At 42.7% G+C, this 25,819-nt stretch overlaps 1 protein-coding gene across 2 annotated transcripts in view; it reads right to left on the reverse strand.

Moving 5' to 3' along the window:
* Nucleotides 1-25,538, reverse strand: part of MED14 (mediator complex subunit 14) — an 83,785-nt gene extending 58,247 nt beyond the window's left edge. The window contains exons 1-11 of one of the 2 annotated variants that reach the window (XM_088451699.1): nt 25,158-25,538; nt 21,945-21,971; nt 21,491-21,596; nt 18,485-18,658; nt 15,499-15,628; nt 14,800-14,928; nt 12,702-12,809; nt 12,098-12,230; nt 11,307-11,457; nt 11,077-11,188; nt 8,726-8,851 (exon numbers count right to left, since the gene is read on the reverse strand). In XM_088451699.1, coding sequence (XP_088307825.1) covers nt 8,726-8,851; nt 11,077-11,188; nt 11,307-11,457; nt 12,098-12,230; nt 12,702-12,809; nt 14,800-14,928; nt 15,499-15,628; nt 18,485-18,658; nt 21,491-21,596; nt 21,945-21,971; nt 25,158-25,342 — 1,381 coding nt within the window. In that variant the 5' untranslated portion in view covers nt 25,343-25,538. The remainder of the gene's footprint in view (nt 1-8,725; nt 8,852-11,076; nt 11,189-11,306; nt 11,458-12,097; nt 12,231-12,701; nt 12,810-14,799; nt 14,929-15,498; nt 15,629-18,484; nt 18,659-21,490; nt 21,597-21,944; nt 21,972-25,157) is intronic. The other variant, XM_088451701.1, reaches the window with a different exon arrangement.
* Nucleotides 25,539-25,819: the final 281 nt, after the last annotated feature.

The following is a 25,819-nucleotide window of genomic DNA, read 5'->3' on the forward strand; positions in this document are numbered from 1 at the left end:
TCCTCCCTTCGGGCAGCAGCTGTTGGGATTTGAACCGGTGGTTAAACCGCCGTCATTTCAATCCCATTCCCCTTAAAGGGGTTGTCCATCCCTCTCCTTTAATCAGTGCTACTCCCCAATATGGAAGTCAGGTGCAGAGTTTTCCATGAGGACTGGAAACTGTTAAGTGTAAAATCCTAGAACCCTGAAATATCTTTAGTGTCACCAGCTTGGCAGAGTTTTTAATCTTTGCACTGTTCCAAATTTAAAAACTAGCCAATGGCAGCTATGTCTCCATTTAATTGAGTTATGACTGAAGATGGTGGTACCTGCACCACTCTTCATAGTAAAATGATATAGCATTTTGATTGCCATCAGGTATTCTCGTCTATCTACTAACATACTTGTTTGTGTTTATTTACACTTGCACTTGGGAAAACTTGTTTGTAGAACCTATAGCAGTAGTTTATTCCTCTTCATCTGTATATTAAGGAGCATAATAAAAACATATTTTTGACAGTACAAGCAATTCTCATGGCTTAATCATTTTGACACTTTTCAGCGCCAATTACTGCAATATAATCAAAGTATTAAAGGTGAAAGAACATGCAGTAAAACAGACATCTGATCAAAATGTGATAAATTGAAAGAAAATATAATATAAAAAAAAAAACTGCTAATATGTTTTATAGCTATGCTAGGTGGAGGAAAACCAAATTTGGAACAAGTTTGAGATTTACACATTAGGGCAAATACATAGCTGAAATCTTACCAATAATAATTGCTATTTTCAGTTTGCTACTACTTGAGACTAGGGGGCCTATGTATCAAGCTGTTTTTGTACGTAATATTATGCAGAAACTGCAGAGATTTCTACAATTTGCCAGGGATAGCAGTTACCGCAACCGCTGTCCCTGCGAGTTCCTCTTTGTACATAACGGGGATAATGTAATTAAAAATGAAAATATCCCTTGCGATATGTACAGATAATTGTGGCAGTTTCGTGATTATTAGTACATAGACCCCTGGGACACTAATTTATATGTAAAAAGTTCCTGGCATGCGCACTTGCGTTTTACAAGCATATAGAACACAATTATCTCCTTCAGTGTCAAAGGATCCCCTGCAATAACAAGCCCCACCCTCCTAGTTATGATAGGTACCTGTGGCAGAACCCCCACCATCACCCGCAGGGACAATGGGCACCCAATTTAGTCCGCATATACCATACCCCGACCCTAGCCACATGCATTCAGTTTTGTAAAGAAGCCCAAGGTAGGAGAAAGAAAGAGAAGGCAGGACAATGTACACCAGAAACATTCACAGCAGATGAGGGAATCCGTGACCGAGAGAAAATTACCCAATGCAGCCAGGTGCGTCAGGGTGGGTGCCCTGTGGACCCTATGGAGTTAACAAAGGTAAGTCTACCATAACTGTTACTTTATTCTTCAGGGTCCATAGGGGGTCCCACAGGGATACCGTGGGGATGACCTAAAGCAATTCCCCTAAGGGTGGGGACGCTCCTTAGCAGAAAGGAGAATCCGCCACCCAAAGGAAGCATCCTGAGATGCAAAGGTGTTCAGCAGAGGCACCACGTCGTAACGCCCACGATGGTCCCACAGACGGAGTAGAATGCGCTGTCGCCGTGTTTGGAACAGGGAGTTTAGCCTGCGTGTAAGCCAGAGAGATAGTCATGCACATCCATCAAGTCAGAGTTTGTTTGTTAGCTGGCCAGCCTCGTCTGTGAACACCATACAAAACAAAAAGAACGTCTGAGTTTCTAAAACTGTTTGTACGATCCACATAGATACGGAGAGCATGAACCGCATCCAGTGAGGCTTCACCTACAGAAAGGTCTAAAGACTGGAACCACAATCTCTTCATTCACATGGAAACAGGATAGTACCTTAGGAAGGTAACCTGCCCATGTACGGAGGTCAGCTCTATCCTGGTGAAAAATCAAAAAGGGGAAGCGACAAGAGAGCGCTGCCAAATCAGAGCCTCTGCGGGCAGAGAAGATAGCGAGGAGAACAAGTGTCTTCGCTGTCAATCACTTCAAATCTACTGAGTTCAGAGGTTTAAATGGGGGGGGGGGGGGTGGTCGTCTGTAACCCCTTTAGAACCAAAGACAAATCCCACGGTGCCACCGATGGGACAAAGGGTGGCTGAACTCGAACACCCTGTAAAAAAAAAAAAATAAAGTTCAAACATCCGGCAGAGAAGCGATCCTTCGCTGGAACCAAACTGACAGCACAGAAACCTGTACTCTCAGGGTGGCCAGGCGGAGGCCGAGGTCTAACCCAGCCTGGAGAAAAGAAAGTACCCTGGAAACCCTAGGGTCATACTTTCTGTGGGAACAACATTGATCAAAGGAGTGGTAACTGTAATAGATGCGGGCAGAGGAAGGCTTTCGTGCCCTAAGCATCGTCAGAATCACAGAGCTGGAGAAACCTAAGATGGAAGACTCAAGAGCCACGCCGTCAAAGACTGACAAGGTAAGTCCAGATGCAAACAGGGACCCTGCGCTAAAAGTTTCGGCCATAGAGGAAGAGGAAACATCTACGAAGTAGGCTGTGGGATCTCTGGTCCTGGACCCATACCTGGGGACTTTGTGGTTGTGACGTGAGGCCATTGGGTCTACGTCTGGTAGGCTCCATTTGTTCACAAGGAGATGAAAAACTCCCGGGTGGAGAGCCCACTCTCCGGCGTGTACGTCCTGACGACTTAAGAAATCCGCTTCCCAGTTGAGGACTCTCGGGATGAATATTGCAGAGATAGCCGGAAGATGACATTCTGCCCAGATCAGAATGTTTGCCACTTCCCTCATGGCTGCGTGACTTTGCGTGCCTCCCTGATGATTGAGATAGGCTACTGTGGTTGCTTTGTCGGACTGGCATGCCTTGGAGGAGGTCCTGTGCCAGGGTGAGCACTTTGTATATTGCATGAAGCTTCAGGCTGTTTATGGGCAGGTGACTTACCCGATTTGTCCATCTTCCTTGAAAGGCATGATGTCCTGTTACCGCCCCCCATCCGCGAAGACTTGCGTCCATGGTGAGGAGCACCCAATTTGGAATCCAAAATGGACGACTCTGTCCAGATGAGCCTTTTCTAGCCACCACGAGAGAGAGCACCGAACCTCCAGAGTGAGAAGGATCCTCTGGGACCGCATTAGATAATGCTGCCCGTTCCACCGGGAGAGAATCAATTGTTGCAGAGGCCTGGTTTGGAACTGAGCATATTCCACCATGTCGAAGGTGGATACCATTGACCCCAAGACCTGCATCGCTGATAGAATGGATACCCTTCGCTTGCGGAGCAATTTGCACACTCAATAATAGGGCCGAAGTCTTGTCCCCTGGCAGAAACACCATTTGTGTCTGAGAATCCAGAAGTGCCCCCAGGTGTAGCATCCGCTGTATTGGAGAAAGAGAGGATTTCTTCAAATTGATGATCCAGCCGTGCGTCCGTAGGCAGGCAATGGTCGACTGGAGATGCTGTTGTAAAACAGCTGGAGACTGTGCCAATATCAGGAGGTCGTCCAAGTATGGCAGTATTCCGACTCCCTGACGCCTGAGGAAGGCCGTCAAAACCGACATTATTTTGGTGAAGACCAGAGGGGCCGTTGATAGACCAAAGGGCAGTGCCTGGAATTGGTAATGTTGTTGCAGGACAGCAAACTGTAGAAATTGTTGGTGTGATGGCGTAATAGGCACATGCAGATACGCATCCTGAATGTCCAGGGAAGCCAAAAATCCCCAGGTTCCATTGCCAGAATAATTGACCGAAGCCTTTATACGAAACTTGGGTACACTGTCAAACTTGTTAAGAGTTTTCAGATTTAGGGCCGTATTCAATTTGAGGCGTTAAGTCCGGATTCGTGGTAATTTACCACCGATTACGTCATTATCGCCTGTTTTAGTTTTACCCCGTATTCAATTTGAAAGACTTTCCGCCTAGGCATTAAGTCAATGCAATGTAATAGGCGGTCAAGTATCGCCTATGAATGGCAGGTGTTAAAAAGTGCAGAATTGGGGTTTTGGGGTGCAACATTTCGGGAACCCCCGTGCAGCCTTCAAACAGTCCCCCAAAGGTAATCGGTGTAAAAAAAAAAATTAAGGGCACCCCAAAAATTGACGTTGAAAAAGGGGGTGGAAAAAAAAAAAAGTTGGGGTACAAACTTAAAAAATAGCGAACTTGACTCTGGGGGGATCCCCAAGTATGCCTCAAGTGTTTTTTTTTATTGCAGGTGTTTGCGGCAGGTGGGTTTTTCACAATTTTAAGTCACTTTAGCAACTTTAAAATAAGCTGAACCCCATTTTCAAGTACCCCAAATTTGATGGCCATAGTAGTTTTGCCCTAAAAAAAAAAAACTGCTAAATGCTCTTCTGCACCACTTTATTCAAAGCCTCATTTATGCACCGTCCGCGGCTATTAGAAACCCCGACTTCCTTCAGTAGTTAAAAATGGGGGTACCCATAGTGATCCCCCATGTCTACACATCTTTAGGGGGGTCCTAGAATATTTCCCGAAAATTTCCGTTTTATCTAACCTGTAAAAAAAAGTTGTAAAAATTTACAAAGTTATACTGGACACGGTGTGTGTGTGTTTTTTTTTTTTTTTAACTATGTATTTTATAGTGAAGTTACAAGTGTCGCATGTCTGCTGGCACTTGAAGTTCCACTGTAAAGTACAATAGTCTTACATTATTTGGCCCCCCATTACCCCTATACCCACCGCTCCAGTGGTATGGGGAAAGAGTCCTGGGCTTCAGTGTAAGCCTGGGGTGCTCGGGAGGGGGGGACCCTTCTTTGGGGGTCCCCGACTCCCCCGAGATCACCAGCTTGCGCTGACCAACTTGGGGTGCTAATGCTTTGGACCTGGAGCCCCGGTGATTGGGTCTCCGGGCTGTGGCATTACACCCTGGTCGTTTGGGTCTGGTGCTGGTCTTAAATGTAGGGGGTATCCCACGTCTTTTTTGACCCCTATATTTAAAACCAGCACTAGTCCCTGCAGCCTGGTGTTGGTTTCTAAAATACGGTGGAACCCTAAACTTTTTGTTCCCCATATTTTTAGAAACCACCATTGGCTGCCAAGCATGGGGCTTGTTTGGCTTTTGGAGGGGGGCCCTATGTCATTTTTTTTTTTTTTAAACTTTTAACCTGTTTTTTTTTTTTTTTTACAGGTATAAACACAACGGGAATTTTAGGGAAAAAATACAGGAAACCCACTAAAGATGTTTAAACATCGGGAATTACTATGGGTACCCCCATTTTTATCTCCTAAAGAAAGTCAGGATTTGTAATAGCCGCTGGCAGGTGAATTTTTGCTGAATTTTTAAAAAATGACTTTAGGGACTTAAAAATATGCTAGTACCCATTTTCATGTACCCCAAATTTGATGGGACCATTTTTAAAAATGAAAAAAATAAGCTAAATGCTCTTCTGCATCACTTCTTCAAAGTCGGGAAAAAAAAAAACACCTGCCGCAGCTATTTAAAAACCCGACTTTCTTTTGCAGCCAAAAACGGGGGTACCCATAGTGATCCCCCATGTCTGGACATCTTTAGGGGGGTCCTAGGATTATTTCCCGAAAATTCCCATTTTTTTACCGCCGATACAAGCATCGCCGGGTCCAGTTTTCGCCTACTTTCAAATTGAATACGGGGATAAGCGAGCACGCGCGCGATACTTTAACGCCTGGAAAACAGGCGAAGTCGGCGTTAAGTCCGGGCCGCGTCAAGTTAACACGGCTCGGCTCAAATTGAATATGGGCCTTAGAATAGGGCGATGAGACCCATTTGATTTCTGAACCACAGGAACCGGGATTATTACCTCTGCCCGCAACAGGGAGTAATTGGTCTCCTGGAGGGCCAAAGCCTTGATAGAATCTGATGGAGGAGTCATACAAAAAAAACTTCTGGGGAGGATGCCTCCGGAAGGTGAGGGCATACCCCTGAGAGACCACTTCTCGGACCCAGGTGTCTGTTGTTTGATGCCAAGAGTCAGCAAAATGAAGAAGTCTGCCTCCCACCCTGGGATCCCTCAGGATGCGGCCCGCCCCATCAGGCGGAGGGTTTGTCGTCCGGTTTGGAAGCAGGACATCTGACCAGCCAGGACCTCTTAGTTTGCGGCTTGGTGGTTCTGCAAGAACTAGAAGGTCTGGAGAAAGGTTGTCCTTTTGCTCTTCCCCGAGGGCGAAAAGAAGACTGCCTAGGCTTTGACGTAGCGGTTGATGGCAGACCTGCACATTTTGAGGCTGCCAGAGTATCTTATCCAATTCTGCTCCAAAAAGTATGTTTCCATAAAAAGGCAGGGATTCCAGAGCCTTTTTGAATCCTGCATCTGCTTTCCAGGACCTTAATCAACGGGATTTACAAGCAACAACCGAAGCAGCCAATGCTTTAGAAGCCAGGCGTCCAGCATCTATTGCAGCTTCTCCCAAATAAGAGGCCACTTCCCATATGTGGGAGCTATATGTCAGCTGTTCTCTGGTAGCATTTGGTAGAATGTCTTCAATGCCCCCGTCCATTCTTCAACAGCCTTGGATACCCAGGCCGCAGCCATGCCGGCGAGTAACAGCTCCAGACAATGAAAACACTGATTTAAAAGGGAAGATGCGGATGCTATAGGCCACATAGCGCTCCTGACTAAATGCGTCACATGAGCATCCACAGTAGGAGGGACTTCCCACTTAGTACATTCGGTAGGTAGGAAAGGATACAAAGATGCTAATCTTTTTGCAACATGGAACAGTTTATCCGGAGTACTCCATGCTTCTCCCATAAGTTCAGTGAGCTGCTCAGACTTAGGAAACTCAGCTTTTACCACCTTCTGATGTTTGAACACTGGAGCCGAAGGTCTAGGAGCTGGCTCGTCATCCTCTATATTTAGGATTGATTTGACCGCCCTCACCGAAGAAGGGACATCCACTGTAGAAGGATGGTCCTCCTCTCCTGAGATAGACCCTGGAAAAGAACCCGGCGCATCATCTGACTCCTCCAATGATGCATCTGAATCTAGATCCTGCGCGAACTGACAAAATGATATCTTCCGCTTAGGCGCTTTACTGGTCTGTTTGCCTGCAACATTTGTTGAATCACAGCAGCTGACTGAGCCGTATTCTGACTAGAGTGGGCATAAATATCCAACCAGGGAGGATGTATAGGGGGGGCAAACATAGCAGGCTGGAACTGCTGTGGGTATCCCTTTATGGGAGTCAGCGTGGGAGTAGTCAAATGGTCAACTAGCTGCGTCAATAACCTAAGACAAGGAGGACACCCAGGGTGGCTCCTGTACAGGGGCTGGTAGACTGGACTGGTGAGGTGTTTCTTTATAACAAATAGCACACAAAGCATCCTGTATAAAATCCTGAGGGGACAAGCCCGCCAAACAGCTTTTACATGAAACCAGCAACGGGGCCTCAACCTCCTGTTTACCCTTACCTTTAGACATAATAAATAAGTGTAAATGTGACTGCCTTCACAAGTATCAATCAACAATAGAGGGGGAAAAGAAAAATCCCCACACCTGTAGCAAAGAGTTGAGGAGAAATAGCAGTGATCGTTTTAACTGACAGTACAAAAAAAAAGGCAGTATATCAATTCAGCAGAACTAGCAAAAGTCACATACAATGCATATACAATATACTTGAAATGGGCCCTGAATCAACTACTCAAAACACGTCGTTTGGTAGGATTTGAGCGCTGTATAACCTGGACTCTAGGAGAGAGGTATACAGAGACTAGACCCAAAACCTCCTGAGACCAGCAGCTTCAGCGGAGCACTGATAGTGGTCGCTGGGTGTTTCATATACAGGGAAGGGTAGGAGGAGCAACCCAGACGCGGGAAAACCTTAGCTGGATCGGCGTCTGGGCTGGGGGAGGGGCTGCCGAGGAGAGCCTACCTCCCCTATGCTGTATTAATCCCTCCCAGGTGCACTGGCTTTATAAACATGGCCGCCGCCACTGTCCCCGGCGCTAGACTCACTTGCCACAGTGGTCTAGTGGGAGAGCGGATGCACCGGCCGCCCCACTATAGCAACCTCCGGCAGGTCTCCAATCGCCGGAGGTAAGGACAGCCACGTAGTTGCCAGCGAGCGAGGAACCACGTTACATGCGTCCCAGTGTTTCCAGCTGCAGTCCAGGGTCCCCGCATCGCCGATAGCCAAGCTCCGCTGGTGCCCGCCGAAATCACCGGTACGGTTACTGGTGTTGCGCCGCCAGCGGAGGTAGATGGAGCAGCAGCACTGGCGTCCTTTAGGACGCCTAGTGCTTCATGCTCTGTAGTAAAAATAAAAACAAAATAAAAGCAGCCTGAGCAGTCCCCTGTTATAATGGTGCATCTGAATCCTGCCGCACCAAACGAAAAACTGAATGCCTGTGGCTAGGGGCGGGCTATATGTGGAGGAGGACCTGAGGCATCCTGGGAGCTGAAAGCTTAACTGTTTGGTGCCTGGATCACTCCGACCACAATTCCCCATGGTATCCCTGTGGACCCCCTATGGACCCTGAAGAAGAAAGGAGGTAAGTTCTGCTAAAGCCGGGGGACGGAGCGGGCTGGCGTGGTTGCATGTAATGCAATCTTGCCAGATGAAGAATTACAGGCGATGACGCCAGTTAAGAAAGTTAATGTTCTTGAAAAGGCTTTCACTATTTATTTTTACAATTTAGTATTGTGTTTTTGTGTGTACATTAGAAATAGACAGAAAATATTTCAGAACACAAGTTTCGGTTGCCTCTAAATCTTACCAAATCCATATAACATTAGTTGAAACATTCCAGAATGAAGATCTACAAACACATGAAGACACTCTGAGCGGCCGCAGGGCTCTAGAATGGGAATAACCAGGGTTGGCAGAGAGGTTTCCACAAAGGCTTCAAAACAAAAAGACAAGATCAAATCAGCGACAAAACTATAAAAAGGTGACTTAAATCATATACAATTTTGATCAACTTTTGTTTTGCTTCCCCCCCCCCAACTTCATTTAGCAGAATTTTTTTTATTTATTTTTTTAATTATTAACAACCTTAATACACATGTAATCAATATTTTATAAATAATGCCTTAGGTACACCCCTGATGACATTGTAAACGAAACTTGCAGGGATGAAGCGAGCAATAAGACTCCTGCAACATAATTTCAGATGCCTGGAATTCGGAGTAGGATAACATCAGACTCTCAAGCCAGAGCACCACACAATACAGCAAACGTATGTCCAGATAACCCCTGACAGTTTTCATAAGGTACAAGATTGTAACTGTATTATAAATTCTGTGATTAATCCACAAGTACATCTTGAATCAAAAATGAATCACAAGAACAGAGGTAATTCCATACCAGTGTATATAAATTCTATTATACTCAGTCTCATTTCAGTTTAGAGGTGATCGCACATGAGCCTGTCATCAGGCAGTGGGCTGGACTGGGCTGCTTGTGTTGACGCAACGGCTGGAGGATCTAAGGAGCTGAGGAATAGCCGTGGCGCTGAAGCTCTGTAGTAAAGGGAATTAAAGGTGGCTGCTGTGGAAACTATAGGGGGGGGGGGGGGGATAGCTATGAGTGGCACTGGCATAAGTATTGTGTACTATAGGGAGGTATGGGGGGGTGGCTGCAATGAAAAGCGTTGAGGAGGGGGCTGCAAAGAGAGACACATGGAGGGGGCATCAAAAGGGAGAGATACAGAGGGGTCAATAGGAGAGAAACAGAGGGGAAAATTGTCCCAATCTAGCAGTTTTAGCTTTTTTTTTTTTTTTTTTTTTTAATACGGTTTACGTTAATTTGGCCCTACAAAAAAAGGGGACTGCTCGATAATTATTTGGCTTAGGGGGTGCCTTGAAAAAATTATTGAGACTCTAAGGGTGCCTCGAACTGAGAAAGTTTCGGAACCACTGAACCAGGCTGTTATCAGGTTATACCTAAATGCTCAGTGAGAAATCAATTTTTACTTAGTAGGACATAAATTTAAAGGGACAGTTTCATAGGTATTATCCGCTCAATGTTATTTTCCTTTCTGCTGCAGTATCAGGGAGCCAGTTGTTGGTATAAGCAGTGCTGGTAATCATAGTAAACACTTCACTTCATATATAAAAAGGTAACTAAGTATTATGGATACATTTATAGTCACTCTGTAACCTGCAATGTAGCAACTAGAAATGTTTCTAGTAGCTTCTATTAGAGCAGCTAAATACTAGTCTCTGCTCCAATATCAGTGTAATAATCTCTATAGTCCAGGTAGTAATTATCCACTGTGTTGATGTGTTTGCTAGATGCTTGGATTGTGAAGCCTACTGCACCTAAGGCAAGTCAGACACCAGCCTCTGTACAAATAATGGGCAGAGTCTGGGAACCCAACTCCTTGCCCCTAAATAGCGCTGTGCTCGTTTTCCTAGGTGGCAGTTAGGCATACATTAACAACATGGGATTAGACAACACGTAATAGACAGCGGCCGCAGGAAAGCGGACGCGCATTTAGTCTGGGCTGCTTTATCAAGGCATGAATCAAACAGTGTTCTTGCTGTCTCTAATGGGAATCAAACACCTACCTCATATCAATTGTCTGGCACTCCAGAAAACTCTCTAAACATATACAGATACTAGCTGTTGAATGCAGCTTCACCCAGAATAAAATCGCTTCTGGCAATATTTTTTTTATTTGAGGTGTTCTAGTTGTATTGCTCTGCATAGGGGTCCTGTCGCAGGAGTGGTCAACGTGACCAGCAGCGCTATACAGACTGGTGGCAGCAGCACCTTCACCCACCACTCACACCAATGTCACTGTGTGCCCTGTGCAGACTGCTGTGTAGCCCATCCTATGAAAGTGAGCGTGGACCCAAAGTCTTACTGCACCCCTTACCGGCCGCGCACATGTTGCCAAACCTAGCTCTTGTATTAATGGCAATAAGTTGTGTTTTTGTTATTGCTCAGCTTTAGCTCGACGGATCGGGATTAAATTCCAAAATGATGCAGTTTTCATGAAAATCTGTTCACTAGATTTCGCTGCAACTTAGAGCAGACAGAACATGATATCTACTGTAGATATATATATATATTGATATATACACACATTTTTTCAAAAAGAAATCAGTAGAAAATACATACAGTTGTCCCTTGGATTGTAATACTTTAAGATGGCTTTCAGTTCCTGCAACTTTTGATGCGACCGCGCATGTACACTGTCAATTAGCAGTTTTTCTATAGACAAATGGTCAATCTGCAAAAGAAAAAAAATACATATGTAAATGTAGAGCTAAAAGTATGTGTACCAAATTAGCAACAATGATAAAAAAAAAATAAAAAAAAAAATCTGTTAATGAGAAGTAAATTCTCACCCGCATAGCTCTTTCCAGTAATTTGGTATCACAAACTGGCAGCGGAGGTTCATGAGAAATCTGTAAAGGCTTTGAGCCGTCATTCTCATCAATCTTTATAGTGACCTTGTGAACGGGAGCTGTGCCCGTTTTTCTTCCCAGTACCTGTTGGCTGTAGTGAAAAAAAAAATGACATGAAAAGAGACACTTACATGTGTAATACTGGTACTTAACACAAAATATACACAACAGGACCAAACCCCAAGTCAGTCTAGGGAAAAACTTGACTTTTTAGGTTAGATATACTGCTGTGAAATGGTTTCTATAGAACTTTGTATGTGTCTGGGACTGCACACAGATGTGTCCTCCTACATATATCCTCAAAACACCATGTGGCGCGACATGCATGGCAGGAGTGCACTGCCAGGTCCTGTGCAACTCGCTAGCGTTGGGCATCTTTTTTTTGCTGAAATTGTTCTAAGTCGAAATATGATATACTAGGAAACACCAGGAGACTGTGCGGATTAATTTGATATACAGCACTTGGAGGAGTCCGTAACCGGAAGTTGGCGTGGACTTGACGGAACTTGGCTGCATCGTTACACTTGGTATGCCGATTCTGAGACTGTTGCATCTCAAATTAATCAGCACTGTCTCCTGGGTGAGTCCTTGTACATCACATTGTGCCTGAATTGCACTTTAAACAAAAGAAAAAAAAACACTGAAAAGTGAATAAAAAAAAAAAAAAAAGAAAAAATAAAGTAACTTAAAAACCTAAATCACTAGAATAATGTTAAAATTAAAATACATACTTCCAAACAGCTAATATAAGGCATTTCCCAGCAATGTATCGTTCAATTTGAACAAGATCTCCCCAACGTTCCCTAATTAGCATATGTGCTTGTGAATGGAGGACTTCCAGCTGAAGAGATAAGCAGAAAGAATCTAACAGAAACACATTTAAGGAAAACAAATATATTATTTAGAAAAACTTCTACATTACACAATTTGGTTTACCCCTTTGCACCACTGCAAGCTCACGACACCACACGGTCAGTTATAATCCATTATTTTAAGAAACCAAGCTCTTAAGACTTTTTATAAACATTGTGACTCCTCTTTGAATATGGCTTAGTTTATTTTTTAGCACAGCAGTATAGCAGTTAGCACTGCTGCTTCACAGTGATGGACCCATCGATGATTCAGATCAATGTGCTTTATGTGTGAAGTTTGTATGTTTTCTTCATACTGACATGGGCTTCATTCCATTGTTTAGGAAAACACATTAAAGCTGAACCTATGACTGCCCCCTAGGAAGAAATGTTCAATCATTTCAACTCCTAAAGAGAACACACAAGGTAAAGTTCTTTACTGGCTTCACAAAGGAATCAGATTCTACTAAAGCTGAAAGGATACGCAAACAAGTGTACATGTCCTGAAGTGGTTTCTCATCTGCAAAAAGCCTGGACTGAACCAACTGGTGGATGAAGTTGATCTGCAGGCTATGAACCAGCGCACGCCCATCTGGGAGAAGGAAGGAAAAGGAATGTATAGTCATTGGCATTATCAATCATGCTATATAACTAACAATTCACTTACTGGTTTACTATAACTAGTTCAGCATGATGCTCAAATGAACCATCAACAAAATAAACAATTCTAGATCAGAATTATTCTTGGGAAACAATACCACAATAAAGGCAATTTATATAAAGGGTTCCTGTATTCTTCAGACAGAATACTTTCCTACGATGGCCCGTATTCAATTAGAGGCGAAAAGTTGGCCAAGTTTCGCCTGACCGACTTTCCGCCTCCTTCGCCTGTTTCAGAGGCGAAAACTTTTTGTGCGCGTCCCTGCTTTTCGCCCTATTCAATTCCTAAATACAAGAAAACGGAAAGCGGCGAATGCGGAAAGTACTGTCAGAGGTGGGGAAATTAGTCTGTACCCCCCAAAAAAGATGAACATAGGGAATCAATGTAGATGTGTACGAATAGCCCTAATAAAAGTGTTTGGTGTACTTAAGTTGTTTAAATTGCTTATTAGCATCTTTGGCGAAGAATGACATAAAGCAGTATTTTTTGGTGAAAACAGTCAAATTTGGGGTACTTGAAAATATGTGCTAGCATATTTTGTGTGTCTAAAGTTCACTTTTAAAATGCTTCAAAAACGCACCTGCAATCCTCTGAACACCTGACCCATCCTTGCAGACCCCCAAGAAATCTATTTCGCTAGTTTTATGCTTGTCCCCCCCACTTTTTACTTTTTCGCCCCAAAAATGACAGTACTTTTTTGGGGTGGTGCTAATTGAATACGGCTCTATATGAATGCAGGTTCAGGGCCGTATTCAACTAGAGGTGAAAAACCGAAAAAGTTTCGCCTAATGTCGCTTTTCGCCTGTTCGGAATTTATCTCCAAATTCGATTCCAGCTGGAATTCGCCTAAGTGGAAACTCAATGCAATGTAATAGGTGAAAAAGTTTCTCCAATGAATAGCAGGTGAAAAGAAGTGCAAAATCTTTATTTTGGGGTGCAAATGTGGGGAAATGACCCAGAACCCTTGGCACAGTCCCCCAAAGGACAAATCTAACAAAAAAAAACCTAACACCACCCCAAAAAAGTACTTTCATTTTTGGGGCAAAAAAGTAAAAAGTGGAAGAACAAGCATAAAACTAGCGAAATGACTTCTTGGGGGTGTGCAATGGGTCAGGTGTTTTTAGGATTGCATGTGCATTTGACATTTTTTAAAAGTTCACTTTAGACACACAATTTTTAAGTACCCCAAATTTGACTGGAGTACTTGTTTTCACCAAAAAATACTGCTTTATGCCATTCTTCACCACTTACGCAAAGACGCTAATAAGAAGCAATTTAAACAACTTAAGTACACCAAACACTTTTATTAGGGCTATTAGTACACATCTACATTGATTTCCTATGTTAGTGCATCTTCTTTTGGGGTACAGATTGATTTCCCCACTTCTGACAGTACTTTCCGCCTGTTCCGCATTCGCAGCTTTCCGTTTTCACGAGCTTAGGAATTGAATAGGGCGAAAAGCGGGGAAGCGCATGAAAAGTTTTCGGCTCTGAAACAGGCGAAGGAGGCGGAAAGTTGGACAGGGGAAACTTGTCCGACTTTTCGCCTCTAAATGAATACGGGCCTCAGTTGGAAAACAAGTAAAAAAAAAAAAAATATATATATATATATATATATATATATATATATATATATATATATATATATATATATGTTTGTAATATTCTATATTAGAGACGTTTTATTGTGGTGCTAAAGACCACTTTTAGCTCAATAAAAATAGGTGAATAATAGAGTATGGAACACATAGAACAACAATATTAAAGACTAGTTAAGGTAACCTTCAACTATTTATATCTGACCCTATAACTGCATCAGATATGTAATAAAAGTATGCATTTGTTATCCCTACTCTCAGAAAAGTAGATAATCCATTTCATGAGTAAATCTAGTTAATAATCCCAACAAATAAAAAATCACCTCCAGTTTCTTTATCTTCAACCAGAATCTCCAATTTCAGAAGCCGCCACGGAACCTCAGGATCATCTCCCATCACTGTAAGAGTAGCTTCAAACTCTCCTTCCACACGAAATTTTACTCTTCCATTAGCTGCAGATATTTTATTTTTTGTTATTTGTATGTAGCAAAAACAAGGGAACAAACATTTGCCATTGAAACAATAACAACACAAAAACAGCACTAATAATATTGTGCATAACGTATTGTAGATTGTATGGCTGATCATTACTTGTAATGTTGCCTATCCACTAGAAGACAGGCAACAGTCTGCACGATAATAGACAATGTAATCATGCAGTCATTTGTCTGTTTATTATGTGATGTGCCTACACTGAACGAGCAGTCGAATAGAGTTGAATAGCGCTGGGAGGGAGCTCCTGGAGATATTTAATTCTCCGCAATGTTCAAACCGATGGGGAGTTAAGTTGGAGAATGCCAATTCTGGGTGTTTAGTCGCGAGAACTGACCTTCTCCGACTACAGTGCGGGCCACGAGGCCGTTAGTGCCGTGCTAAGACGGAGAACAACCTGGCGGCTGTCATTTTAGTCACATTTCGGAGGGTGCGAGGAGAAATCATTAGTCCGACTAAACAGTGCGCTGAATTGAATAGGCCCCATAGATTGCAGATAAGACATTTGATAAACACAAAAGCAATCATACCAACTGTAAGGTTTGCCAACTGCGGTGGGAGGTCTGTGGTTACCAAGCGATGTCTGAGGATCTGATTGAGATGGTGAAGTGTTGATTGTTTCTCACTTTTGGTAATAGGATCAGGAGGGATTATTTTATCCTGTCAAGTAAAAAAAATATTAAACAGACATGATTTCAGTCATGATATCCACCGATACTTAAAAGGGATACACAGATGGTGGGCAAGTTCCATAATTCGAAAATGCATGGTACTGGGAAAAAAAAAAAAAAAAAAAAAAAAAGCTGACCCCTATTCTACCTATAAACCCCCACAATTGGGAAACTTGCCTAGAGCCAAGCAGCAACCTCTGCCTGCCTCCCAAACACATCCAGTGACTCACGAACCCATCACTGGCTGCTAAAACGCTCCCGGCCGGAGGTTACATCCATACAGCATGCATGAAGTACCACTGTGTAGTTTAACTGCTAGGTATTTCAGGCTCCAGTAGTGGGAGGGCTCCCCACAATGATTGGTGGTTGAAGTTAAATTTCTTTTTCATCCAATATTACTGTTGTACATGATGTAATTTGAAAGCAACAATTATAACAAATCATAATAATAAAATCAATATAAGTAGGAAGACAAGGCCCACTCACTGTTTTATGTCCCCAGTTTGAAAGTTGAAGCCATAACCTTTCCTTTTCCCCCCTTCTAAAATATGTAAAAGCATGAGGAGACCACAGATGACTGCTTTAAAGACCTGTGCTGCTAATAGCATAAGGATGCACAGTGAAACTACAAAGATCAAATGAGCCAGGAGCCTAAAGCACACCATTTATCCAAAGCGATCTAAGCCCACCTGATGCATTTAGAAGTCAAAAATTCTTAGGTGCCTCTACTGAATCTATGTCCATGGAAAAACACAATGAGGGAAACCACAGGACATCTGGGTGTTTTTCAGGGGATATACAATCATGGCTTCCTTGTGGCACAAAAGAGCCACCATTGAGGTCATCACCTTAGTGAACTGTAAATAGTCAAGAGGCTGATAGTGCTTCAAATTAAAAATGTGCCCACTTTAATTTAAACCTGAGAAACCATCGTTAGGCAACATGGATAGTGATTTTTTTCAACATGTTTTACACGGTTCAAGAATTACACCAGAGAACTGTACGAACCACAACGGCATTGGTACTTAGAGAAATCCCTTTAGCACATGCCCTGGATATTCAAGACAAGATGGCATGAGGTGTGCCCCTAGAAATACCATTCCATAAAAAGTCTAAGGGATATATTCACGAAGCAGCAGATTTTGCAATACGCCGCTTCACAGTGTGTTTGAGCTCATAGTTTAAATTGTTACCAAGTGAAGCAGAAACTGCCATTTTGTAAACATAGCTTTGAGAGTTACTTTGTTCACTTTAACGTGGCCTTAGCTAAACAAAGGCATACCTGCTGCCTATAAAGCCAAGACTGAGGTATAAAAAAAGGTCTTTAAGAAGGCCATCTTATCTGCAATGTCCTTGAAGGATGCCACATCAATTACATGTCTTTTAGTTGTTTGTAGAAGCGAGATACTAATTTTAAGTGCTCACAAGCAGGGCTCTCACTACATAAAGTGGTCTATGTATCAAAGCTTGATGAGAGAAAAAAGTATTAACCAATCAGCTCCTGTCATTTTTCAAACACAGCCTATAAAATTTAAGTTAGAAGCTGATTGGTTGGTGATTTCTCTCACAATTTTCTCTCTCATTAAGATTTGAGACTTTGGGCGGTATTCAATGTTTCGCCCCTTTACGCGCCCGACAAGAGCTATTCAATTGTTGCTCCTGTCAGGCGCGACCCTCTGCGGCGTACCATTTCAGCTCGCAGCCCCAGGAGGGTGCAAGCTCAAATGGGCGAAAAGTGACCTGTTTGGGTGCCCAAACAGCACTTTTCGCGATCCCGCCCAGCACTTTGGTCGGGGGTAGCCATTTTAATCGACTAAACCCGTCCACTTTGGGCGCGATCAGCGCGAAAAACAGCAACAATTGTATAGCGCCCTGCGACCTTCCGTCACTTTAGATGGGAGATCGGGCACGCTATAACAATTGAATACCACCCATAGACCCCCAAGACTCATGTCACCGCTTTTAACGGTTACATTTTAAGCTGTATTATTAAAAAAAGTGTCATTTTGCCACGTTCAACTTACACGTATGTAATACGTATTTGTTTTGTCCTACTCATCATACGGTAGTACCTGTGCAACTCATTTGCATTTGCACAAAACATTATGCTTAATTTGTATGACGACTGAACGAAGCGGTAGAATATGTGGTGCCATACAAACAAGCACGATAACGACGTCCGAGGGATAAAAGCATAGATGTTTCTATGCAAAGGTCTATAAAGACAGCTCAGAAATAGAACGAGTCATGGAAACACTTTTCTGGATTAGCCCATTCCTTTATCTAAAGTATTACAAGGATGTATGTGTTGGGGACCGCCACAGATATTACCCATTTTCAATCAAAAATCCGCCCTGCTAAACTGACGAATTTACCCAGCTCCAGCATGTGAAGCATCCCAGAACTTAGCCTCAGTAGGTAACGGCATATTCAGATATGTTATTGAAATCAAAAGGCTACACTTTGCAATATTTACTGTGAGAGGGACAAGCACGGTCCGATGACCATGCATACGCAGCAGCGATCACTTTACTTTTACATATCACAGGGATGGGCTTCTACTGAAGCCGCTTTCCCTGGATGCGAATAATATTACTAAGAAACATTTAAAAGTGTATATGTTAGCTTTGTTACTGTAGTCAGTGTATTAATATATTAACATGTAATGATGTGTAGAAACCAGAAAGTAAACACACAAAGTTATGCTGATGAACATCAACACATGCAGGACGATCAGACAACGATCGTTTGATATAGTACCGCGTGTACACAGCTATAGTTACAAACCATAAATCTGTCAATAATAGAATATCAGCAGTAGTAGCAGTCTGGCACATAAACATACCCTTATACATGTTGGCAACCGTGGATAGGACCCTGTTGTTAGCACATCAATGGCATAAGGAATTGCAAAACTAGGCAGTCGAGCATGCACCAGAGCGTCCCTGGCTAAAGATGCCAATCTGTCAGCAGTGTCAACAAATAAGATTGTTTGTTGATCCAGAAAGCTTGATATCAGCTGCAGAAAGACAAGGAAAAAGAAAAGGTTGAGAAAACAAATCATTCTAAAATGAATTTTACAGTACTGGTATGGTATGCCTAAACAATTCTTAAGGTGGGTATCTACTACTGAGGAACGTCTGAACGATTACGACATCGTAAGCATTCCTCAACCTGTAGGTGCCCACACTGAACAATGTCATTCAGTGCAGACACCCTCCCTCATCCCCGAACATGCCCAACCTGTCGTTATCGACAGATTGACGGGCATGTTCAGGTGATGATGTCGGAAATGACCAGCGGGCGCGCGCATTGCTGGTCGTTTCCGACATTTAACTGCCCGATTTATGCACGATTAATGAGCGATTGAACGATTACGATGTCGTATCCTTCAATCGGCAAGTGGATACGCGGCTTTAGTTACATTAACAATAACAAATGCATTCCCCACAGTGCCCCCTATCATTACCCTCTTTATTCAATATTTACTAGACAGCCACATAGTGACTGCAAGGCAACATCATTTTTATTTTACTGAATACAAAATTCCTTTTTTCCCTTACTCTCAGAACAACCACCTACCATATAAAAAAGCTAACAACATTAAATACCTTAAGCACACTGTTTAAAGAAATAGTTTTTTCTTTCGTTTTTTTTTTAATTTAATTCAATTTAAATGTCCGAAAAATAAAAGATAATCTTAAAAAAGGAATACATTTTATCTATTGTAGCAACATGCATGGCATTCAATTGGATTTGCCCTTCAATACTTAGTTTGCACTTTGTATTGTAAGCGACGCCATAATTTTTGCATTCTATGGCCTCGATTCAATTGAACGTGAATGAAATAGCGCCGAGAGGCAGCTCCCGCAGCAATTCAATTATGCACGCTGTTAGGTCGGAGAATGCCCGTGTTCCCGCCCATCGCGCCATAAACAGGGTGTTTAGTCGTGAGAACGGGCATTTTCCTAAACTGTTTCTGCCGCGCTAAAGGCAGAAAACAGCATCGCGTCTGTAGTTCTGTCGGATTTCTGCTCGCACCCCTGGAGGGGTGCGAGAAGAAATCCTTAACAGAGCGCTGAATTAAATAGCTCCAGGCGCTATTTAATTCTCGTTCAATTGAATCGAGCCCTATGAGGGAAATACAATTCAGCGCGATGTTGAATAGCTATGGGAAGAAGTTCCCAGACTATCAATTGCTGTAAACTCGCGGTTAGAAGATTTTTGCAAACAGAAACCTGACTAACCTAGGGCTGGCTTAACGCGTGTGCTAACAGCATCTCGGCTTGCACTTAAGTCAGAGAATGCCGGTTACTACGACTTAACACCCAGCAGTAACCGGCATCTCCCGACTAAGTGCAGGGAACAGCGTGGTCAATTGAATAGCTCCAGGAACTCCTTCCCGGAGATATTCAGATCGGACGGAATTGAATTGCACCCTATGATTTTAAATAGATCAATGCCCTATCAGCAAACATAAAACAATTACTTTACAATTCAATCATCCAAAGTATATTCACTAGCTATATTAAATGAAGATATCTCTCAGACATAGGCCCGTATTGAATTTGGAGCGAAAAGCCGTTTCGCCGATGACGTCATTTCGCCAGGCGGAAAAGTATCACCGTATTCAATTTGAAAGACATTCCGCCTAGGTGAAAGACAATGCAATGCAATATGCGAAAAAGTTTGCCTATGAATAGCAGACGGAAAAAAGTGCAGAATTGGGGTTTTCGGGTGCAACGTTGCGGGAACCCCCATGCAGCCTTCAGACAGTCCCCCAAAGGTAAACTGCGTCAAAAATTAAAAAAAAAACCACCACTTTTTAAGTTGGGTGTGAAAAAAAAAGTTGGGGGACAAGGTTAAAAAATAGCAAACTTGACTCTGTGGGGTCCCCAAGTATGCCCCAGGTGTTTTTTTTTTTCATTGCAGGCGCTTGCGGCAGGTGGATTTTTTCACGATTTTTTAAATTTAACTTAAGCAACTTTAAAATATGTTGGCCCATTTTCAAGTACCCCAAATTTGCTGGGATAACTTTTTTCTGCCAAAAAAGAAAAAAAAAAAAAAAAACAGAATACTATTCTGCACCACTTATACAAAAACGCTATTTAGCAGCTATTGAGCCCATTTAAAACCAACAAATACCTTCAGCAAGCCAAATCAGAGCATCTTTTGGGGGGCGTCAGGCTGATTTCCCCAAATCTGACATGACTTTCCGCTTGTTTAAGTTTCGCCGAGTTCCACTTTCGACTACTTTCAAATTGAATACGCGGATAAACTGGCACGCGCGCAAAACTTATCTGCCTGCAAAACAGGCGAAATAGGCGAAAAGTCCGGGAGGCAAAAAAAGTATCGCGGCTCAGCTCAAATTGAATACGGGCCTTAGTCATCTGGTTGTAGTCAGTTATTTACAACTAACAGCTAGACTTCCCCTTCTTTCTTTTATTTAAGTATTGAACACAAATTAGCACCAATCATGTCAGCTTTGGGTGGGACACAGAAACTTGGCACCTGGAAAATCAGTACAAAACCTAATTATAAAGCCTTTAAAAAAGTTAGTAAAAAGTTATTTTACTGTGCACTGCACAAACTAGCTGTTGAAAAGGTAGAAACTAAAGTGTGGGTTTTTAGAAGTGGAGATGTTGCACATAGCAACCAGATTCTAGTTATCTTGTAGACAGTGCTAAAGTGATAAATGTTAAGTAAAATCTGATTGGTTGCTATGGCAACATCTCCACTTCTAAAAACCCACGCTTTAGTACATATACCCCTAATACTCTAAAAGTCGGTCCTAGATCAAGGAACCTGAGTAAAGGAAACAGATAAATGATCAAACACTGCCAATACTTACTGCACACTTTTCCACTTTACCAGCGTTGTTTGCCCATTTCACTAGTGCCAATAGCCTCACGAAGAGCTGACGTGTACGACTGGCAAACTGTACAATTTCAATTTTCCTGTTATTATAGCAGAGAAAAAAAAACAAACACTGTTTGCTTTGTTCAACTTGAGACCTTTTTAAGAATGCCTACATTATTTTATTTAAACATAACAAATGCATACAGTTATAGCAAAGCTTATATTAAGATAACAGCAGCTTACATCATTGTAAATTGCTGTAAATGTGTTCATTGTGTGTCAAATTTTGCATCTGATCGGAAACAATCTGATCATTGTCAATAAAGCAATATAATCCTTTTACGTGCATCTAGCATAACCCACCCATTATCAATGCTAGCAAAACACAACAACCACACAACAACAAACAAAAACACTTTCTCCACCAATCGATTGTAAGAACTCACCTTTCCATGTCTGTCTTCCTGGGAAGCCTATGAGATAGAAGGGTAATGGCGGTTATATTAGAGCTTAATATACTTTGTCATTTATGTTGACGATTTTCTCAACAGGGAGAATTACATGGATCTTTGACATGATTTACTCCTTCCTCCTTCAAACCAAACTTCATTAACTTAGCTAAGGTATAAATATTAGAGAATGCATGGTATGAGAAACCCATTGAAATAGAACATTGGATACTGTATTCTTCACTAATGGGGTCAAACATAACAGCATGCAATATTTGGAAAGTACAGAGTTTATGACAATTTAACCACGAGAAATAAAGTAGCAAATATTTTTAAGACAAAACCAACCGTTTTGCCTTTAAAAATCGCAGCGAAATTGACACCTCTGCACTTTCTAAATCTCATTTGGCCCATGGTGGTTTTTTTTTTAACATAGTGATTGATGCACTAAGCAAACAAAAGAGGGTTTCCCAAATTCCAGTTTTCCTGGTAAAGCGCATTTTATTCAGCGCACTATGCCAATTCCCAAGCAGGCTTCCTCCAGTCCATAGAGCAGGAGAGCCAGGTGGTATATAGGTTGCAAGCCCATAAGCAAGCTTAGTACAGTATGAATGCTTAACTTGGAAGCCAAGACAGGCTACCAAAGCAAAACACTGACTGATTGCAGGCTGAAGGAAGCCGGTGTGGGATAGAGAAACAAAACACACACATAGTACTGTATTCAATACTGTTGAACTTAAGACAACCACACTTGCCTATTAAATATGCAGGACAGAGTCTACTGCTGCCACAGCCAGTAGTGGAGATGTAGTTGTGCCAAAAATTTTTTTACAAAAGTGATACCCAAGATTTAACAAATGCTAACACACACACACATGACTATGCCCAGAACCAGAGCCGTAGAGCGCAATGATAGGCCTGGGTGACGGGGTGAGGCATGGCCAAATTATAGGGGCATGGCCATGCTGCCCGGAGAAAACAAATGAAAACAGCTATGTCTGCTGTCGCACATCATATATTAACAGTGTTCTCTACTCTGGTGCTTCTAGCACACTCAGCTAATGCAACAAACTGCTGAGATACAGATTTGCTAGAAACACCAGAGCAGAGAGCGAAACCCCAGGCGGGAACTGCATGGATTGTGACAGGTGCAGGGTGCTAGAATGAACATTAATAATTAATACATACAACACCCCTTTATACTTGTACCCATGCTCCATCTGTATACTCCAATAGCTTAAATTTGACCCCACAATCTTCTTACATTATTGTGACAGAAGTTTCTCACCCTTGTGCCAATGAGGATCCTGCTACAGAGCCACTAACTAAGTTTCTGTGACGTCTTGGTTACATCCCCACATTGTGACATTACACTTGTCACATGTAGACCTGTCTGAACTAACAATCACTCAAATGGACAAGTCAAGCACCTCACAAGATCAGCATACACCTAATGCTTTTCGTATTCAAATGGTAAACATGTTACACAAAGACAAAAAGGAAATAAAGAAAGAATACAATGAGGTGATCAGAACCTAGTCAAACAAACATTGAAAATGAAGGCTCTGTTACGGTTTGGTACAGATTTAGCTCTGGTCTCAGCAAAGCTGGGTACACACTGAACAGATATATCTGCAGATCGAATATTCGTGTGTCCCGCCCCCTCTGCTGCAAGTGTTAGCGGACCACCCGATCGACAGATATATCTGCCATCGGCTATGCAGCAGAGCCAAAGCGATATGTCTGTGAACGAAGTCGTTCACAAACATATCGCTTGTACACACTGGCCGACGGGAAACCGATGATCGGCCAATATATCTATCAGTGCATAACCAGCATAATGCTGGGTGCTGGGCTCAGAATTAACTTGACAATAAAGTTGGGTGCAAATCATGCGTTCAATTCCAAATAATCTCATCTCCATAGGGGAACGCTATTTAATTGGCAGACAGCAGGCAGAGGTCTGTACACACTGCACTTTCTGAACAATACCAAAACAACGCCTAACATGGCATGTGCAGCACACGCTATATCAGGAGCCGATCAGACGGGTTTTAGCCTGGCCATTAGGCACTTTAGCTACTTACACACTACACAATTATAGGCCCTCTTAGACAGATATAGCCCATGTCAGGTCAAGAATCACATAGTATGTACCCAGTTTTTCACCAAAACAAATTCTGGATATAGATTTCAGCGCAATCCTAATCACTCCCTTTATGTACCCCTCTTGATGCTGTTATGTTTACACATTTAAGAAAAAAGTAAGCTTTTTAGTGAGAAACACAGCATTACATCTGCATGTATTTCACAAAGGATAAGTAGCATCATAAACGTTACATCTACATATCAGTGTATCAAAATACTTTGAAGAAATTCTTTGTGTAGTCTTGATTGAAATAAATAGTAATATCAAACAAGATGACAAATACTGTACAAGCATTTCTACTCCAAGCTTGAGACCTGTGCTGTCCATGACAGAATCAATGCAGAAAACAAAATGACAACCATGAAAAGCACATCTGTAACCCAAACATCCTTACTGCTCAGCTGGGCTAAAGATCTCTGACTGTCACCAAGAAGTAATACCGGATTTTAAGCAATACCACATGAACTCATGCATTATCAAAAAAAATATATATATTATATATATATATATATATATATATATATATATATATAAAACAACTATGATCCTCCTGTATGAGGTACAAAGACCCCCCAGAATCAGAACAAAAAAGAGGGAGGCACTCTTTTTTAAAGTAGAAAAAGTATCATATAATTATGACATGGTGAAAATTAGTACAGAGGCATGTCAACGTTTCAAGGTCCGCAGACCTTTTCGTCAGGACTGTACAACAAGCATCAATATTAACTATTTAGGAGGTTTTTGCATTTTCACCCAGAGTGCCGAACCTCTGCACCATATATATATATATATTTTTTTTTTTTTATTATTATTTTTTTTCACATTTTAATATCGCAATTATCACTCTGTGCTTTAGTTAAACTAAAGGTGAAAATTGTTCTATGCTGGAGGTTTGTGACCAGCAGCTGTGCGAACCCACAGCAGGGCATGCTGAGACCTGTAGTACCACAGTAGATGAAGAGCACTGGGCTGTCTAAGCATGATCTACACCGTGGACCGATTGCACTAGCAGCAACCCCATGGGCTGCCCTCCTTCTCCCAAAGCACCACAAGTCACTTACAGGTCGGCCAGGACGTTGATCTCTTGGTAAGTCCTCTGCAGCAGGAAGTCAATAAGGGTGCTGAGGCGGTAGCCATGGCTGGCAGTGGTTGCAGGTACCACAGCCCCCGGGGGAGGAGGCTGAGGGGCAGTCGTGGGTCCCCCAGTCACCACCAGCTGACTGCTCTCTAGCTGCACAGGAGGCATTGTGCCCGGGGTTCAGGCTCCAGCTCTCATACAAACCCCGGGTGCTGAAAAAAAGACATGGGCAGTACGGGAAGACGACTCCTGGCACACCGGGCAGCCAGTGTAACAAAATAACACAGATGTGTGCAACCCCCAGGCCCTCAGCGGCCTCTTCCTTCCAGCACCGGAAGAGAATAGTACAGCAGCGGCGACGGGGGATGGGTCTACACCGGAAGAGGCTCGCCAGACCGAGCCAGGCTGGCCTCTAGCACGCATGCGCAACGCAGCAGTGTCTCCTGTTGGATGTAGTGATTGGTGGTGGCCTTACATATGTCATCATGTAATTGAGCTGTAATCGAGCTGCAGCCTGCCACCCGGCTGTACTACTACTACAGCTGCTGGTGGTGATAGTTTCATCAGTGGAACAGCACTGAGCACTCTCACCAGTCTCTTACTCCATACTACATGCTTTTCACTTTCTGATTTTGAAAACCTTAC

This window comes from Taudactylus pleione, unplaced genomic scaffold (assembly GCF_031769625.1).
Source record: "Taudactylus pleione unplaced genomic scaffold, aTauple2 ptg000026l, whole genome shotgun sequence".
Classification (NCBI taxonomy): Eukaryota; Metazoa; Chordata; class Amphibia; order Anura; family Myobatrachidae; genus Taudactylus; species Taudactylus pleione.